This window comes from Crocuta crocuta, unplaced genomic scaffold, assembly GCF_008692635.1.
Source record: "Crocuta crocuta isolate KB4526 unplaced genomic scaffold, BGI_CrCroc_1.0 scaffold480, whole genome shotgun sequence".
NCBI classification, from domain to species: Eukaryota; Metazoa; Chordata; class Mammalia; order Carnivora; family Hyaenidae; genus Crocuta; species Crocuta crocuta.
In genome coordinates this window covers 466,581-484,874 of record NW_027532418.1, presented here as the reverse complement: position 1 = coordinate 484,874, position 18,294 = coordinate 466,581, and the positions used below count along the sequence as shown (strand labels likewise).

General features: G+C 36.1%; 1 protein-coding gene across 1 annotated transcript; it reads right to left on the bottom strand.

Annotated features, from left to right (window-relative positions):
* Window positions 1-3,200: 3,200 nt before the first annotated feature.
* Window positions 3,201-4,142, bottom strand: LOC144243888 (olfactory receptor 4K13-like). The gene has a single exon (XM_077779023.1). The coding sequence runs from the start codon at window positions 4,140-4,142 to the stop codon at window positions 3,201-3,203; it is 942 nt and encodes a 313-aa protein (XP_077635149.1).
* Window positions 4,143-18,294: the final 14,152 nt, after the last annotated feature.

Here is an 18,294-nt window from a genome sequence, read left to right as displayed (position 1 = left end):
AACAGAAAATGGATCTATCATAGATGATAAATTGAGTATATTATAATTCTATTAATTTGATTTTATCAATCTCAGTATTTATAATTTAGTAATAGAAAGCATTTATTCAAGTAAAATTAATATAATATTGAATATGATAAAATTGTCTACACTGAGCAAGGCATAGCAGACATTGCTAACAAATTTCTCACTCTTTTTGCTTGAGTACAGGATTTTTTAAAAATAATTCTTCCCATGAAGCCACTAGCAGTTAGAATTGCCATGAAAAAGAAGTCTTTTAAAAATATTTCTGCTGAGGAGATAGATGTCACAGTTTAGTGTGGCATTTGAGATGTTTGAAAGAAAGAAAAGATTCTTACATATAGAAATTAAAAATATAAGAACAATTTTGGATGCCCTGACTTGATAAGCATGGTACACATAGAATTTTTCAGAATAAAGTTGAATTGTTAGAACATGGTCTAGGAGCAAACTCAAGCAGGGCAGATATACTTAAAAGAGAAGAAGGGAGTAAGAGGGAAAGTATGTAAGTTTGATATTCAGGGTATATTTTACAGCTTTTACACAGCAGAGGAAACCATCAGCAACAGAAAAAAGTAACCTACTGAGTGGGGAAAACTATTTGTAAGTCATATATCCAATAAGGGGTTAATATCTAAAATATATAAAGAATTCATACAAATCAACACCAGAAAAAAAACAATCTAGCTAAAAATGGACAGAGGACCTGCATAGGTACTTTTCCCAAGAAGACATACAGATGGTCAACAGACTAATGCAAAGATGCCCAACATGACTGAGCATCAGGGAAATGCAAACCAAAACCAAATGACATATCACCCACCTTGCACTTGTCAGAATGGCTAAAAATCAAAAGGATAAGACATAACAAGATGTGGAGAAAAAGGAACCTTGTTCTCAGCTGGTGGGAATGTAATTGGTATAGTCAGTGTGGAAAACAGTATGGAGATTCCTCAAAAAATTAAAAATAGAGTTACTGTATGACCCAGTAAATCCACTTCTGGGTATTTAAACAAAACGAAAACACTACTTCAAAAAGATTTATGCACCCCCCACATTTATTGCAGCATTATTTATAATATCCAAAGTATGGCAGTAACCAAAGCGTCCACCACTACATGTATGGATAAGGAAGTTATGGTGTATATAACAATGGAATATTACTCAGTTATAAAAAAGAAGTCTTACCATTTGCAACAACATGGATGGACCTAGAGGGGGTTATGTTAAGTGAAATAAGTCAGAGAAAGACAAATAACATAAGATTTCACTCATATCTTGAATTTAGAAAAAACAAATGAATTTTAAAAAACCAGCAAAAAGCAAAGTTAGACATAAATACAGAGAACAAACTGATGTTTGCCAGAGGTAAGAGAAGTGAGGCAGGTGGGGGGATGGGCAAAATAGGTGAAGGTGAGTGGGAGATATAAGCTTCCATTATGGAAAGTACAAGTCACAGGACTAAAAGACACAGTATAAAAAATAGAGTCAATAATATTATAATAGTGATGTATGGTGACACATGGAGCTATAATTCTGGTGAGTGAGTATAGTAGATAATGTAAAAATTTGTCAAATCACTATGTTGTACACCTGAAACTAATATGTGTGTGAACTATACTCAAAAATTTCACATAAAAATATTTAAAAAAATTTTTAAGACTGAGACATTAAAAAATTGTTTAAAAGACAGCAAAGGAGATGGTCCCCAAGATGATTGAATAAATTTAGGTTTTCTTTTTGCCTTTGGAAGTCTTTACAGTTTCTACAAACTCACTGTTAGTATTATTTAATAAATTCAAGCTTCCTATCTGAAACAGCCCACTAATCTCCCCTCTGCTTCGCTTTTGATGCATTGTATGTCCTACTGAAGAGGACAGAGGTATACTAAACTATAATGTATTCTGGATCCCGTCCCTCCTTTTCTCAAAACACTTCAATGGCCTTACATTGACAATAAAAAGGAATCCACCATGCCCAAAACCTCTGGTCTCTTCCTTTCTGTAAAATCTCAGCATAGATCTTCTACCTTGTATTCATCAGTCTCCTTCACAAGGTCTACCTTTAATACTTAAAAACTCTTTCTCACTTCACCATGTCTATTTACACTGGCCCTTTTGCCTGGAATGCTTCTTTCCTTGCTCAAATGTCTAATTCTAGAACTTTCTTAACGTGTTGCTATAGATGTCTACACTTAAAGTGATCTTCTGAGACCACCACTCCTTACATAAATCCCCCCTTTGGATATTTTCTCCAGAACAGGGTTAAGGTCTGCATCTGTACACAGGTATCTGTATTGCTTTGGACAGTGCTTGGTACCTAGTAAATACTTTTTTTAGAAGTTTCATGAATAACTGATTTCAGTTGAAAAAACATTGAGTGTTATCTGGTAGAGAAAGCTACACTAAGCAGTTCCTGGTCTTAGTCTTTAGCATTTTAGTTGATACTGATTCTTCAAAAACCATTTAGGTATTAAAGATACATTGAAATGTTTATTTTTTGGTATATTTTTACATTCTAATAAAGGGGTTTGTGTATTGAGGGTATACAGTGAGAAACTATTCTTATCCCCATTCAAAAGACAATGCCTCTATGCAGACTCCATATGGTTAACAAATATTAAAAGACATTTTAACACCTATGTAGTTACTAAATATAACTTTAAATTAGTCCAAACCCTACATCAGGACTTTAGATGAGTTCAAGTCCATGAGGAGACTGCCTGGGATTCTGTGTCTTTCTCCTCCTCCCCCACTCATGCTGTCTTTCTCAAAATAAACTAAGATAGTAAAAAATACAACTTTAGAAATGCAAATAGATACTAAGCATCATATAATGTGCTGTCTTTCAGAAGTTACCTATTTTTACATACTGAGCCACTAAAATTTATAAAGTTTTTGAAAAAAGACATGATTGGATATTTTAACATTAGGCTTGTTTACATGAATGCTAAGATAAGGAAATAAAAGGAAATAAGAATGCACACTACTTTATGTATTGAGTCTATGCTATGAACATTTTATTTCAGACATTTAATAAAACTGATCTTAATTCCATGAATATGGAGGGAATAAAACTGATAGTCTTTAAAATTTTCATTTTAGTTATTCTGATAAATATTTAAGTCTCAAAACCCCAAATAGCAGAGAACACAAAACAATCAACTGGTAAAGACTTACTTAGGAAGTGAGGCAAGAACCAATATGGTAGCTTGTGAGTCTCTTAATGGCCGCTTTCATTTCCTGATTCCTCAGGGTATAAATAATTGGATTAAGGAGAGGAGTGATTATAGAGTAAAATACAGAAAGAAACTTATCTGCAGAGTAACTCTTGAATGGGAAAGCATAGATGAAGATAGCGGGACCAAAGAAGAGAGTGACCACAGTGATGTGAGCAGACAGCGTGGACACTGCCTTGGAGGATGCACTGGAGGAGTGCTGCCCGATGGTGACCAGCATGACCGTGTAGGATATGAGCAGGAGAATGAAGCAGATCAGGGACAGGAGTCCACTGTTTGCAATCACCAAGAGCTCTAGGACATAGGTGTCAGTGCAGGCAAGCTTGATGACCAGGGGAAGGTCACAGAAAATGCTATCCACAACATTGGGACCACAGAAAGGTAAACCTACAGTGAAAACCATCTGGCTTGTGGTGTGTGTGAACCCAATCGCCCACGAGAGCAGTAGAAACACAATGAGCACCCTGCGATTCATGATGGTCTGATAGTGCAAGGGTTTGCAGATGGCAACATACCTGTCTATGGCCATAGCTATCAGAAGAGACATCTCTCCACCCCCGAAGAAGTGCATAAAAAACATCTGGACCATGCAGCCCCACACAGAGATGGTCTTGTGTTTTCTAAGGAAGTCTGCAATCACTTTGGGACTTACAGCAGAAGAAAGACATAAATCAAAAAATGATAAATTTGCCAGAAAGAAATACATGGGGGAGTGAAGATGGTTATCAAGAATCACAGAGATCACAATGAGGAGGTTTCCTATTATGATGGCTACATAGACAAGAAAGAAAATTACAAAAAAGAATATCTGAATTTCTTGAGAATTGGAAAGTCCCAGCAAGATGAACTCAGAAATGCTTGATCTGTTGTTCAGGAGATCCATTCATCCTTTTGATGAAATTGTCAGAGGTTGCCTAGAAGAGAGAAAAACACACAGGATGTCATGGAGACTGAGAAATCTGTAAATCTTATCTTTACTTACATCTTGTCTATTATGCAAACAACAATATGACAATATGACTGTTTTGTAGGTATTTAGCAGGAGATATTTCACAGGACCACATGTTGAAAAGTGGAAGGCATGGAGCCTACTAAATGAAATGTCTGTGTTGGTGAGTAGGGGCAAGGTCAGTTAGATATTTGAGAAAACCCCCATTTTCCACTGCAGAGCAGACTTTGTGAACTCATAAGTTACTAGAATAATACAGAAGAGTTTGCAAGGCATCAGCAAAAGAAATTTTTATCTCTTGCAGGAAGTGCATTTACTGACACATTGTTATGACATTCTCAATATGCAGTAAAAAGATTGCCATGGTAAATATTGCTGAAATCACATAAAGCACATTATGGTGCTTGAAAAGAACTGATTATAGACCATGAGCATGTTGTTGATAGAAGGTTAACTATAGAAGGAGACAGTAATATCATTAACTGAGATCCAACTATTTTTATTTGATATTCTTTTTTAAGTCATATGTTGTCACATATATGAATGTGTAGAAACACCTAAATCACTATTAGTAAGACTAGTGAAGCACTTGTGGGGATGAGCACTGTGTTATATGGAAACCAACTTGACAATAAACTATTTGTAAAAAAATAAATAAATAAAATAAAATAAATAAACACAGAAAATTAAAAAAAATAAAACATAAAAGAAAACACACACACACACACACACACACACACACATACAAAAGACTAGTGAAATTTACCATTGTTGTCTTGTTCCGCTTCCCTCCATTAGTGAGGGGCAAAAAGAGTAAGGTGAATGAGTTACCTTTGTAAACATGAATTAAGAAGACTTAAAAGGTGATTTATTCTTTGAAGAGAGTACTGTCTTGGGTTACTTAGCCTCCTTGGACCTATCCTTCTTCACAATTATTTCCCTTTAAGTTCTTTCAATCTTTAACTTTATCAAAGATGGAAAATAGTCAGAGATACTGTGTTGCTGACTGAGGTGGATTCAGACAAGCTAGATGAACTTTTAAAAAAGACATACAAGTAAAGGGATAGGTCAGTGCTCATTCTATATAAATTCACCTGGTTATGACCTTCCTTGTTTGGCTGATCTTAACTCTCTTCTTCAAGTCTTATGTCAGGCATTTGTTCATCTCGTCTTTCCCTTGCTTCTGTGAGAGCCTAGATCAAAGGCTAATGCAGGTTGTCAGAAAAGAAAATAGAATACACATGATTTGGAGGGTGCACGCAATCTTTCAGCAACCTAGATCAAATTTTTAAAATTATAGCATGTCTAGATAACCATAATAAACACTTAATCATATTCTCTTTTCTATGCATGCATGGTTACTATAACTAAGAAGACACACACATTATAAATGGGCCGTAATCTTCCAGTATATATGACACTATCATTCAAAGTAGCATAAAAACTTCCTTCTTTCACAAGGTAATGACATGGAAAATGCACACCTTTGTTAGTGTTCATTCACAGGTGTGAATCTGTATTTCTTCTTTGTGCCTTGTACTCTTAACGGTAGGCCAATGATCCCATCTAAACTATAGCCCCTGGACCTTCTGTATTTCCTTAAGGCATCCAATAGGTATACTTGCAGATGTTCATGTGTCTGGCAAAGACAGAGTCCTAGACGAGATGCTATCTCTAATTTCTTTCTGACTTAATGAATGAGTGTTTTAATTAGTTAGCCATTTTCAGACTGTTACCATAGGAAAGTTGAATTTTCTGATATGCTTTTCTAAAAGTTCCTAATAGTATAATGATAGCATCGATATATTATGAGTCATGACATTCTATGATTTTCAAAGCCCTGAATAGGCATTTTTATCTACGCATTTCTATCACTTATCTCTCTTGTAAAGTAATTGCATTTCTAAAAGTATCAAAGGAACTTTCTCTGTATCTTTGCTATAATTCAAAAAATAAAATCATTTAACCTGATAAATATAGCTGAACAATTTGAACATACCTAAATTTCTTTTCTCTAAATATTATTTTTTGGCCCAGACTGCTATTATAATCTAATTTCCAATAATCATTGGTATAGTGTTTTCTGATTTTTTTTTCCATCTGTAACAAGATCATGTTTGTCCCACATTAATTTTTGAAGCCCATTGAACCCTCCCGTCAGTTTCATTTTGGCATATATTTTTAACACTTATGGATACATTTTATGTTTTTAATGAAAATGATGTGTTCGATGTGGTATGTAAAGAGTACCATGTCAGGATTATGTAACCTACCCGTTCGCACTTGGACTTCAGCGGTAATGTCAGTCTGAAATGGATGCTTAATCTTCATCGTCCAGTGACTTTGTTTTCTTCTCTGTACTTCAAAAGACAGCAGTATATAAGTGTATCCCTTGGTAGGAGGCACAAAGGAGAGAACTCATTTGATTGTTTTAGGTTCCTCAGAGACTGGTAGTAAAAAAATAATTGGGATTGTTAAAAAATACTTTTGACATTACGGAAAAGAGACACCATTTTTCATCTATAAAATTGACAATACTTTAAAGGCAACAATCCATACTCAGGTGGCAGTGGAGAGATAGGATGAGAGCTGAAGTATGAGAATTTTGTATGTAGTTCATTCTTTAGTAGTAATTTGTTTCCTACAAACAGCATTGACAGATATGATAATTAGAAAAAATATAAATATTCTAGATTTTTTAAATTCTATGTTTTATTCAAGCTGAGATTGTCTCATTTAAACTCAAGTATTTCTGGACTTTTGAGAAATAATGTGAAATAAATTCCATCATTGTAATTAAAAAATAATTCATTCCACTAAGAATTCTTTACGTTTTCTTTATTACCATTCAAAATTGCTGATAAATCAGGCTCTTCTTTGGGAGTGCTCATTTACTGCTTTTTTTTTTTCCTGGAGTACTTCTGAAGAGTTATTATTTACTTTACTCAGTAGTTTACAGTATAGTGTATGGAAGGGCAAGTCTATTGTCATTGCTTTATTCATTCAGAATGTTCTTGGTTATTTTTATATTTTTTTATTCTAAATTAAATAGAAATATTTTCTAAAGTTAAAAAAAGTTTCATTGATATTTTTATATCATAGTATTAAACTTTTAAGAAAGGTAGAAAAAATGAGTAGAATTACAAAATTGAGTCTTTCACTCAGAAGGATTTTATGTCGCTTTAAATGTCTGCTTACTTTTATGATACAACAATATATTCTAATCTTCTAATCTTGATATATTTTTATGTTAAATGTAGTTTGGCATATTTCCTACTTTCATGTTACTGTGATCTTTTTCTTAAGAAAGATCTATTGTTTCCGCTTAATATACATTTATGTGGTACATGGTATTATTGTGGAAATCTCTTTTGTCATTTGTTCCCCTAGTTCATTGTCTTCTTTGTTCAAAGTTACCGGTAAAATGATTTACAAACATTAATAACATTTTTTTTCTTCTGACACATTTCCTGTGTCTTATTCCATTAACTAAAAGTTTAGAGGCATATTGCATAACTGTGATGAAAACTAGCTATGGCAGAATTTGTTAGTTTCCCAACCATGACCCTACTTTATGTCTTGAGAATGAAAGCTCATTTTCTTATTTTCTTTTTTACAGTTTGCTTATTTATTTTCAGAGAGAGAGAGCAAACAGGAGAGGTGAGGGGAAGACAGAAAGGGATAGAGGAGAGAATCCCAAGCAGGTTTCATGGCTAGCCAACATGGGGCTTGATCTCACAACTGTGAGATAATGACATGAGCCAAAATCAGGAGTCAGTGGCTTAACTGACTGAGCCACCAAGGTGCCCCCAAAGCTCATTTTGCAGGATGAGATGTCTATGCCCTTCCATGGAGTTTCCAACCAGGTCCTCAAAGCTGCATCTCACTACACTGTGGCAATCACTGTTTAATTTTCCTCACCAGTGACCAGTTTAACAATTAGTACAGACTGTGTAACAGAGACTGCTGAGTAGTCTTCCCTCATTGGTCATTCGAAACAGATGTATGAATCCATGAAATAGCATTGCACAGCCTGCCATGTGATAGAAGTGGCAAATAACATGAAAGTAAACAGTAATATCAGACAGCTACTGGTGAAAATTCTTTTATAGGGGCTGACTTCTGATAGAGTCATGCACTTTGCCTCTCCCCAACTCATTTGCTCAGGTCTCATTGCAGTAGTGTTATACTGACATTAAGTACTGTAAACATTTACAGGTGAGTGTTGTCAGGCAAACATATATAAAAAAGAAGGAGTTTAATTAATTACGCTAGTTCATGAAGGCTAAGATGCTAACAGGAAATGTTCAGGGAAATCAAAGATGAACAGCAACTGGAATCTATCACCAAATCTAAGCTGGAGGGGCAACACAAGACAGTCTTACCACAGCCCCACGCTAATGACATGTATTCACTTTCTTCTTCTCCCTCAAAAAATGTCCAAAAGACTGGAGGCTTTATGCAACCCAAAGTACTTATCTCATAACGGTTTAGATCCAAAATCCAACTTTTTTCTCCTTTGGATACAATGAAGTTGTTGGCAGGACAATATTCCTTCCTGGAGGCTTTGAGGGAGGAAACTACTCCCAGACTCATCCTGGCTAGGGTTCAACTTTAGTTCCAGGTGTTTGTAGAATAACATCTCCATTTCCTTGCTGATTTTTAGTCAGGCATTATTCTCACTTTCTAGACATTGCCTATACTCTTTGGTCATATCTTCTTCCTCTTCAAAGCCACAAACAGTGGATCAAAGACTCATCCATGCAGTACATTGAAGCCACCTGATTCTCTAGGATAATCTCCCCATCTCAAGGTTTATAAACAATCATATTGTCAAAGTTCACTTTGCCATGTAAGGTAACATCTTCACAAGTTCCATGATTAGGGTGTGGACTTCTTTGGGAGACCATTCTGTGCATAATGACTTATATACAAAAGTGGGAAATGTAGTGGTCAATTTCACTAGGAGGGCTAGAGCCAGGGAAGTGTTGCTGAGTTCCAGAGTGAGCCATAGAACTTCTGCAGGTGTCTGGCTAACGTGTGTGTGTGCGTGTTCTTCTCCTTTCCTCCCACTCTATATTGATCTGACAGTGATACCCATTTGTAACCATCTGGAGGTCAGGAAATGCTAGGGTGCTTGTTGGAAACGCTGTGTTCATGCATTAGGACTTTCTGTAAGAAGAGCAAATTTGTAGAAACGAATGGATTGGAAGAAAAAATGGGACTATAATGGCACACATCTCTACTATATAGTCTTCCTGGAATACAGATGTGTGAGGAGTTTTACAGATATTTTGGGAGAAATTATTAAATAATAAACATACATATGTTTTCAGAGTCTCTTTTGATATTGTGGACTGCTAGAATGTATATTGGACTAAGATGCTATAATTGTTTTACACTAGAAAATAAACCTCTATCGAAATTAATTATAACACTGCAATCATGGCTGATTAAAGGTTGACCAAAGATTTAGGTGCAGGGTTTGTGATATACCCTCACTTAAAGGGAAGTTAGGTGAAAATTTCAATATTCCTACGGTAGGGCATAAGAAAAACAATATTTTTTTTCTCCCCAGGTTAAAGCACTGTGAAGGATCAAGTGTGAGGACAAAAACCTTTATCATTTAAGATGGATGGCTTGTACCACATTTTTGAAGTTTGGGGAATTTGTAGAGGGCAAGGATGCTGAGGCATCTCCTTAAAAGTTGAAGTACTCCATCTTGTGCCATCACTATTCCACTAAGAAGAAAGCATAATGTCTGGTAGTCGTCTCCAAGTTCTAGAGGCAGCATATTCCAACTCGTATACAATACTTATTGATTGATGTGACAACCCAGTTTTGTGCACTTTGTTCAGGGGAGGCATCTTAGCAGATCTAGTACAGAGTAAAGTAGCTTTACCACTAAGGCCATATATCCAGGTTAATGCTACGGTATTCAAGTCACCTTGTCTGCAAAATAGCCTGTCATTAAGTTTTTCCATATCCTAACAGGAGAGTCACAATGTAGTTTGACAGGATCATAGCATGCCTATGCCATGTGAAGCAGAGAACTATGTATGAGTTGGAAATTAACTCCTGACATTCCAGTAACCCCATAGGTGTGGACCATCTGACCATGGAGACTCAATTGATTATGGAGATGGAGCTGTCCATCATGCTCTGCATTCGTTGATATTATGGCTGACTTTGAGCATCACAGTTTTTAGATCGGATCCTGGTATCTTGAGATGGCATCCTCTAGGATGCAGTGTATACTCTCATTTAAAGACATAGATGTAATTTTGTTTCCAGGAAGCAGAATATGTAGCTTAAGAACAAGGATATTCTTCATCTATCTTCAGTCCCTGTAAAACACTTGTAGAATTTATGCTTTCTTTTCCTACAACTTCAGGCTCTCTAGTTCCAGAAGTTCTGGGATATGCTTTCACCAGTGATGCAGTAAGATTTCTGTTAATCTCAAGCTTCACTGCCACTCAGTCACTTTATGTTTTTCTTTCCCAGAGACATAATGGCAATGAATGGTGTCGCTATCTTGCAAAGGGTAATTTATTTTGGTCATCCGAAGAGGTAGTATTGCTACAATACAGTGGTTAAGTAGGTCCATGGTAGAATTTTTCTAAAATCTATATTGAAATATGGAATTGAACTATTCTCTTCTCAGGTGAAAAGATGCATTGGATGGTGTTACTTACAGAGATGTTACTGAAGAAGAAAAGATTGGTGAACATGAAGTGAATGCTATACAAAATTAAACAGGAAGAGTTTAGAAATAGTTTCCATTCTATCAGTGTCTCTATGAGGCAAATGACGATACACAGTGAAAGTAATAACAATATATTGTTGAATATACTTTCATAATAGAAAATAGCAGACATTTATCTAAAACAGCACAAACACCAGAGTGGAGAGAAGGTAAATGGAAGTTTCACTGATGTGATACTTGTATCACTAACTGTGGTACATTAGTTTAATCTATGTATTGCAGTTAGACTGAGGTATATTACAATGTGCAGCATGTATTTGTAATCCTAAAATTAACATTAAAAACCACAATAAATTTTTCTATTCTTCCTGTTTGAGTTTTGGTAGTGTTTAAGTATCTAGGAATTTGTCCATTTCTTCATCTTATCCAGTTTGTCGGCATAAAGTTTTTCATAGTATTCTCTTAAAATTGAATTTTTGTGGTCTTGGTTGTGATCTCTCCTCATCTATTCATGATTTTATCAATTTGTGTCCTCTTTTTGATAAGTCTTCCTCGGTGTTTATCAATTTTATTTATTCTTTCAAAAACCAGATTTTAGTTTCATTGATCTTTTTTTGTATCTATATTTGTTTCTGCTTTAATCTTTATTATCTGCTTTTTCTCCTGGCTTTGGCTTTATTTACTGCTCCTTTTCTAACTTCTTTAAGTATAAGGTTAAGTTGGATATTTGTGACCTTTCTTGCTTCTTGAGATAGGCCTTAATTGCAATGTATTTGCCTCTTATGACTGCCTTTAATGCATCCCAAAGTGTTTGGACTGTCGTGTTTTCTTTTTTATTTGCGTCCATATATTATTTTTTATTTCTTTAATTTCCTGGTTAATCCATTCACTCTTTAGTAGGATGTTCTTTAACCTCAATGCATTGTAGTGTATTCCAATTTTTTTCTTGTGATGATTTCAAGTTTCATAGCATAATGATTTGAAATATGCATGGTATGAGCTCAGTCTTTTTGTACCTGTTGAGGGCTGATTTGTGTCCTAGAATGTGATCTATTCTGGAGAACATTCCTTATGTACTCAAGAAGAATGTGTATTCTGCTGCTTTTGGATGAAATGTTCTGAATATATCTGCTAACTCCATCTGGTCCAGTGTGTTATTCAAAGCCATTGTTTCCTTCCTGATTTTCTGTTTAGATGATCTGTCCATTGCTGTAAGTTGGTTATTATAGTCTCCTACTATTATGGTATTATTACTAATGTGTTTCTGTTTGTGGTTAATTGATTTTTATATGGGGATTCCTGCAAGTTGGGAATATATATATTTACAATTATTAGATCTTCTTGTTGGATAGACCTCTTAATTAAGATGATATAATGCCTTTCTCCACCTCTTGTTATAGTCTTTGTTTTAAAATCTAGGTTGTCTGTTACAAATATGGACACTGTGGCTTTATTTTCAAGTCCATTACCATGATACATGGGTACATGGTTTTCCATCCTTTCACTTTCAATCTACAGATGTCTTTAGGTCTAAAATGAGTCTCTTGTAGGCAGCATATATTTTTATCCATTCTGACACCATGTTTTTTTCAGGTTTTTAAAATGTTTATTTATTTTTGAAAGAGACCAAGTGAGAGTGGGGGAGGGACAAAGAGAGAGGGAGACACAGAATCCAAATCAGGCTCCAGCCTCTGAGTTGTGAGTACAGAACCTGACGCAGGGCTTTTATTCAGTAACCATGAGATTATGAACTGAGGCAAGTTGGATGCTAACCGAATGAGCCACCCAGGCACCCCTACCATATATGTTATGATTAGAGCATTTAGACCATTTCTATTCAGAGTGATTATTGAAAGATATGAATTTAGTACCACTGCATTATATAGAAAGGGTATTTTTTCACTTGATAATAAACTATTTGTAAAAAAAAAATGGTATTTTTGGTGACACTCTCTGGTGTTTGTAGTCTTTGCTGCTTTGGTCTTTTTTTTTTTTTTCCCTCCACTCAGAGAGTCACCCTAAAATTTCTTGCAGGATTGGTTTATTGGTCATGAACTCCTTTAGTTTTCATTTGTCTGGAAAGTCTTTATCACTCCTTCTATTCTGAGTGAGAGGCTTGCTGGATAAAGGATTCTTGGCTGCATATTTTTCCTATTCAGCGCATTGAATATTTTTGCCACTCCCTTATGGCTTGCCAAATTCCAGTAGAGAGGTCTGCTACCAACCTTATGAGTCAGCCCTGTAGGTTAAGGATCTTTTGTTCCTAGCTACTTTCAGAATTCTCTTTTTATCTTTATATTCTGCAAGCTTCACTATGATATGTCATGGTGTTCACTTGTTTTTGTTGATTTTGAAGGGAGTTCTTTATGCCTCTTGAACTTAGATGCCTGTTTCCTTCTCCAGATTAGAGAAGTTCTCATCTATAATTTGTTCAAATGAAACTTCTGTCCCCATTTCTCACTCTTTTTCTGTGACCCCTATGATATGGATTTGTTTTTGTTTCATGAAACACTGATCTCATGTTTCCCCCTCATGATCTAGTAATTTCCTTTGTTTCTTTTTTTCTGCTTCATTATTTTCCATACTTTTATCTTCTGTTTCACCTATTCTCTCCTCTACTTCTTCCATTCTCACTGTCACTGTATCTAGGGAGTTCTTTGTGCCTCTTGAACTTCAATGCCTGTTTCTTTCTCCAAATTAGGGAACTTCTCAGCTAGAGTTTGCGTAAGTAATCCTTCTGCCCCTTTTTTCTTCTCTTCTTCTCCTAGGACTCCTATTCTATAGACACTATTTCACTTTATGGAATCACTGAGTTCTTTAAGTCTACCTTTGTAATCTAATAGTTTTCTTTTCATTTTCTTTTAAGCTTTTATTATTTTCCATAATTTTATCTTCTTTATCAACTATTCTCTACTCAGATTCCTCAATCCTCATTGTGATTCTGTCCAGTCACTTTTGCATCTCAGAGCATTTTCAAATTCTTCTTAACTAGTTCTTAGGTCTTTGATCTCTGCAGGAAGGGTTTCTCTGGTGTCTTCCATGCTTTTTTCAAACCCACAGAGTAGTCTTATGTTGTTGAGAACTGTTGTTCTCAATTCTTGTTCAGACATATTGTTTGATGGTCTCTGATCTTCGTAGTCTTTCCTGCTTGGGTCTTTTTTTCTCCACCCAGAGAGTCCCCATAAAGTTTCTTGTAGGGCTGGTTTCATGGTCAAGAACTCCTTTAGAGAAAATTCCTGGCTCTGATTTCTCCTTGACCTTTCTTTTAGGGAGTATTTCTCCATCTTGTCATTTTGACTAAGTTTCTTGCTTTTGCATGTTTTAAACGCTTGTTATGTTTCCTGTACCTGAGAATACTGATATTAGAGAGGGGTTATACCCTGTTCAGGGCCTGGCAGTCCAGAAGGTTTTCTGGTATATGCTCTCTGCACTCTGCTGTTGTGTTTTGGCTGCTGTTTCCCTCCGGTTATCCTTCTACGGAGTTCCTCCTTGCTTGCAGTGGTAGGGTATTTGGACCTTTACGTTGGTGTGCTTTGATGTGTTTGTTAAAGTAGCCCTGGGGAAAAAAGGCAGAATGCCTGATGCCGTAAAAGAGAAAAGGAAAGAGAACAAAAGAAAAACAAACAGAATAAAAAACTATAAGGCTTATTCCAAGGAAAAAGAAAGGGGACAAAAGAGAGAAGAAAAAGAAGTAAAAAGAAAAGAATGAAAAATCCTGATACAAAAAAAGGTAAAAGGAAATGACAGAAAAACAAATCAGAAACTATGAGGCTGATTCCAAAAGAAAAAAACTAATTGAAGTGGGGGGTAGGGGAACTCAGTGGGATAAAAAGTGGTACATGGATGGTGGCTTTACTGATCTGGAAAAGAAGCCAGCTGCATAAGCTTAGAGTCAGTCTTGCTACAGTAGATAAGCAGTTACCAGGCACTGAGGGTCAGGGTTTGGTGTAAGTGGGTCCCACCTCCAGTGGGGACCACTGTGTTGCTCTCTGAAGTCTTACTCTCTTGGTGTTTGGGGTGAAATGGTTCCACCCCAGTCTCTCATCGATGGACCAGGGGTCTCAACCCCTGCCATTCAGGCAGCCCTCACAGAATTGTGAGGGCAGTCAGGTTGCCCTGCACCATAACTATCCTATGCCTTCTCATTGGTGCATGGATGGTATTCAGAACCCAAAATCTTAAAATACCTGGCACAGGGTAGACTGGCTCCCCTCTTTTGGAGTAGAGCCCCTCACACTGCTGATGAAAGGCCTTTGGCTGGCACCCGCAGGGTCTTTTGTTCTTGGGGAGGCAATAAAGCTCCTTCCAAAGTACTCCAGGAAGGGACTGTTCTTTCCCAGTGCATCCTGGAGTTTTCTATAACATGGTAGGCATTCCAGGGCTAGCTCCCTCCTTTTCAGGACCACACACCTCAGCTCCAATCCAGAGAAAGTCACACACTTCCAAAACCTCAGCGTGTGAGTTCCATATGCTGTTTGCAAAACAGAACTGAGACACAGTACTTCTCCCTCCACATCTGTGGTCCAGAGATGTTTTCCTCTTGTGCTAACTCAGTCCCACAGTCTCTCAACCTCTCTCTTTTTCTCTACCTTTTCTTTTTTTATGGAAGGAGTTCCTTCCCCTCCACATCTCCACCACTTTTCTTTCCCCCCAACTCCCATCCATGCACCTTGCACCTGCCAAGCTGTGTCCTCCAACTATGGACATCCTTCTGCCACTCTGCAGATAGATTTCCTGGGTATTCCAAGTAGTCTGACTTCAACAGCTGGGTTTGAGGTACATAGGAAGCCCAGGCCTCCCTTCACTATCTTAACCCCTCTTTCTGTCAATAACCAATAAAGAAATTGAATCAGTTATCAAAAACTTCTCAACAAATTAGAGTCCTGGTCCAGATGGCTTCCCGGTGAATTATACCAGACATTTAAGGAAAGTTAATACCTATTCTTCTCAAACTGTTCCAAAGAATAAAAATGGAAGGAAAGCTTACAGACATATTCTGTGAAGCCAGCCTTATCTTGATTCCAAAAAGAATCCACTGAAAGGGAATTAGAGGCCAGCATTTTTGATGAATGTAGATGTAAAAATCCTGACCAAGATACTAGAAAATTGAATTCATTAGTACATCAAAAGAATTATTCACCCTGATCAAGTGGGTTTTAATCCTGGGTAGCAGAGCTGATTCAGTATCTGCAAATCAGTCAACGTGATACACCACCACATTAATAAAAGACAGGATAAGAAACATATAATCCTTAAAAATAGACACAGAAAGGCATTTGAAAAAGCGCAGCATTCTTTCTTAATAAAGACCCTCAAGAAAGAAGGGGTAGAAGGAACATACCTCAATATCATAAAATCGATATATGAAGGGCCCACAGCTAATATCATCCTAAATGGGAAAAACTGGGAGCTTTCCCCATGAGGTCAGGATCATGACTGATTTGTCCCCTCTCACCACTGTTATTCAATAAAGTACTGGAAGTCCTTGCCTCAGCACTCAGAAAATAAAAATAAATAAAAGATATCCAAATTTGCAAAGAAGTTGAACTTTAACTCTTTGCAGAAAATGTGATACTCTACATGGAAAACCCGAAAATACTCCACCAAAAAAACTGCTATAACTGATAGCTGAATTCATCAAAGTCTCATGATATAAAATCAAGATACAGAAATTAGTTGCATTTCTATACACCACTAATGAAGCAACAGAGAAATCAAGGAATCTATCCCATTTACAACTGCACCAAAAACAATAAGATACCTAGGAATAAACCTAACCAAAGAGGTAAAAGATCTGTATGCTTAAAATTATAAAGCTCAGGAAAGAAATTGAAGACGACACAAAGAAATGTTAAAAACATTCCATGCTCATGGATCAGAAGAATAAATATTGTTAAAATGTCAATACTACTCAAAGCAATCTACATATTCAGTGTTATTCCTATCAAAATAACACCAGCATTCTTCACAGAGCTAGAACAAACAATCCTATAATTTTAGTGGTCTACAAAAGACCCCAAATAGACAAAGAAATGTTGAAAAAGAAAAGCAAAGCTGGAGGCATCACAATTCCTGACTTTTAGCTATATTACAAAGCTGTAATCATCAAGACGGTATGGTACTGCCGCAAAAATAGACACATAGATTATCAGACCAGAATAGAGAGCCCAGAAATGAACCCACATGTGTTGGTCAACTAATCTTTAACAAAGCAAGAAAGAGAATCCAATGGAAAAAAAAAAAACAGTCACTTCAGCAAATGGTGCTGGGAAAATTGGACAGTGATATGCAGAAGAATGAAACTGGATCAATTTCTTACCCCATACACACACAAAAAGTAAAAATGTATGAAATACCTAGATGTGAGATAAGAAACCATCAAAATTCTATAGGTGAAAACAGGCAGCAACCTCTCTGACCTCAGCCACAGTAACTTCTTACTAGACATGTCTCCCAATGCAAGGGAAACAAAAGCAAATGAAATATTGGGACCTCATCAAGATAAAAAGCTTCTGTATGTTAAAGGAATCAATCAACAAAACTAAAAAGGCAATCAGTACAATGGGAGAAGATATTTGCAAATGACATATTGGATAAAGGGTTAGTAGCCCAGATCTATAAAGAAGTTACCAAACTGAACACCAAAAAACAAATAATCCAGTAAGAAATGGGCAGAAGACACAAATAGACACTTTTCCAAAGAAGATATCCAGATGGATAAAAGACACATGACAAGATGCTTAACATCACTCATCAGGGAAATATAAATCAAAACCACACTGAGATACCACCTCACACCTGTCAAAATAGCTACAATTAACAACTCAGGAAATGTGTTGGTGAGAATATGGTGAAATGGGATCCCTTTTCTACTGTTGGTGGGAATGAAAACTGGTGCAACCACTCTGGAAAACAGTATGGAGGTACTCAAAAGAATTAAAAATATAACTACCCTATGACCCAGCAATTGCACTGCTAGGTGTTTTCCAAAGGATACAAAAATACTGAATTAAGGGTCACATCATACCCAATGTTTATAGAGCACTATCAACAATAGCCAAATTATGGAAAGAACCCACATAATCCATCAACTCACAAAAAGATAAAGAAGATGTGGTATATATATATACACACACACACACAATGGAATACTAGTTGGTGATCAAAAAATGAAATCTTGCCATTTTCAACAATATGAATGGAACTAGAATGTATTATGCTAAGTGAAATAAGTCAGAGTAAGATGAATGAGGGACTCTATGAGAGAATCCTTTTTCTTGCTTTTCAGTTAGACAAAAGAAAGCAGAAAATATGAAACAATATAAATATAAAACATGACAATAAAACAAATTTATACCTATTATATTAATAATAGTACTA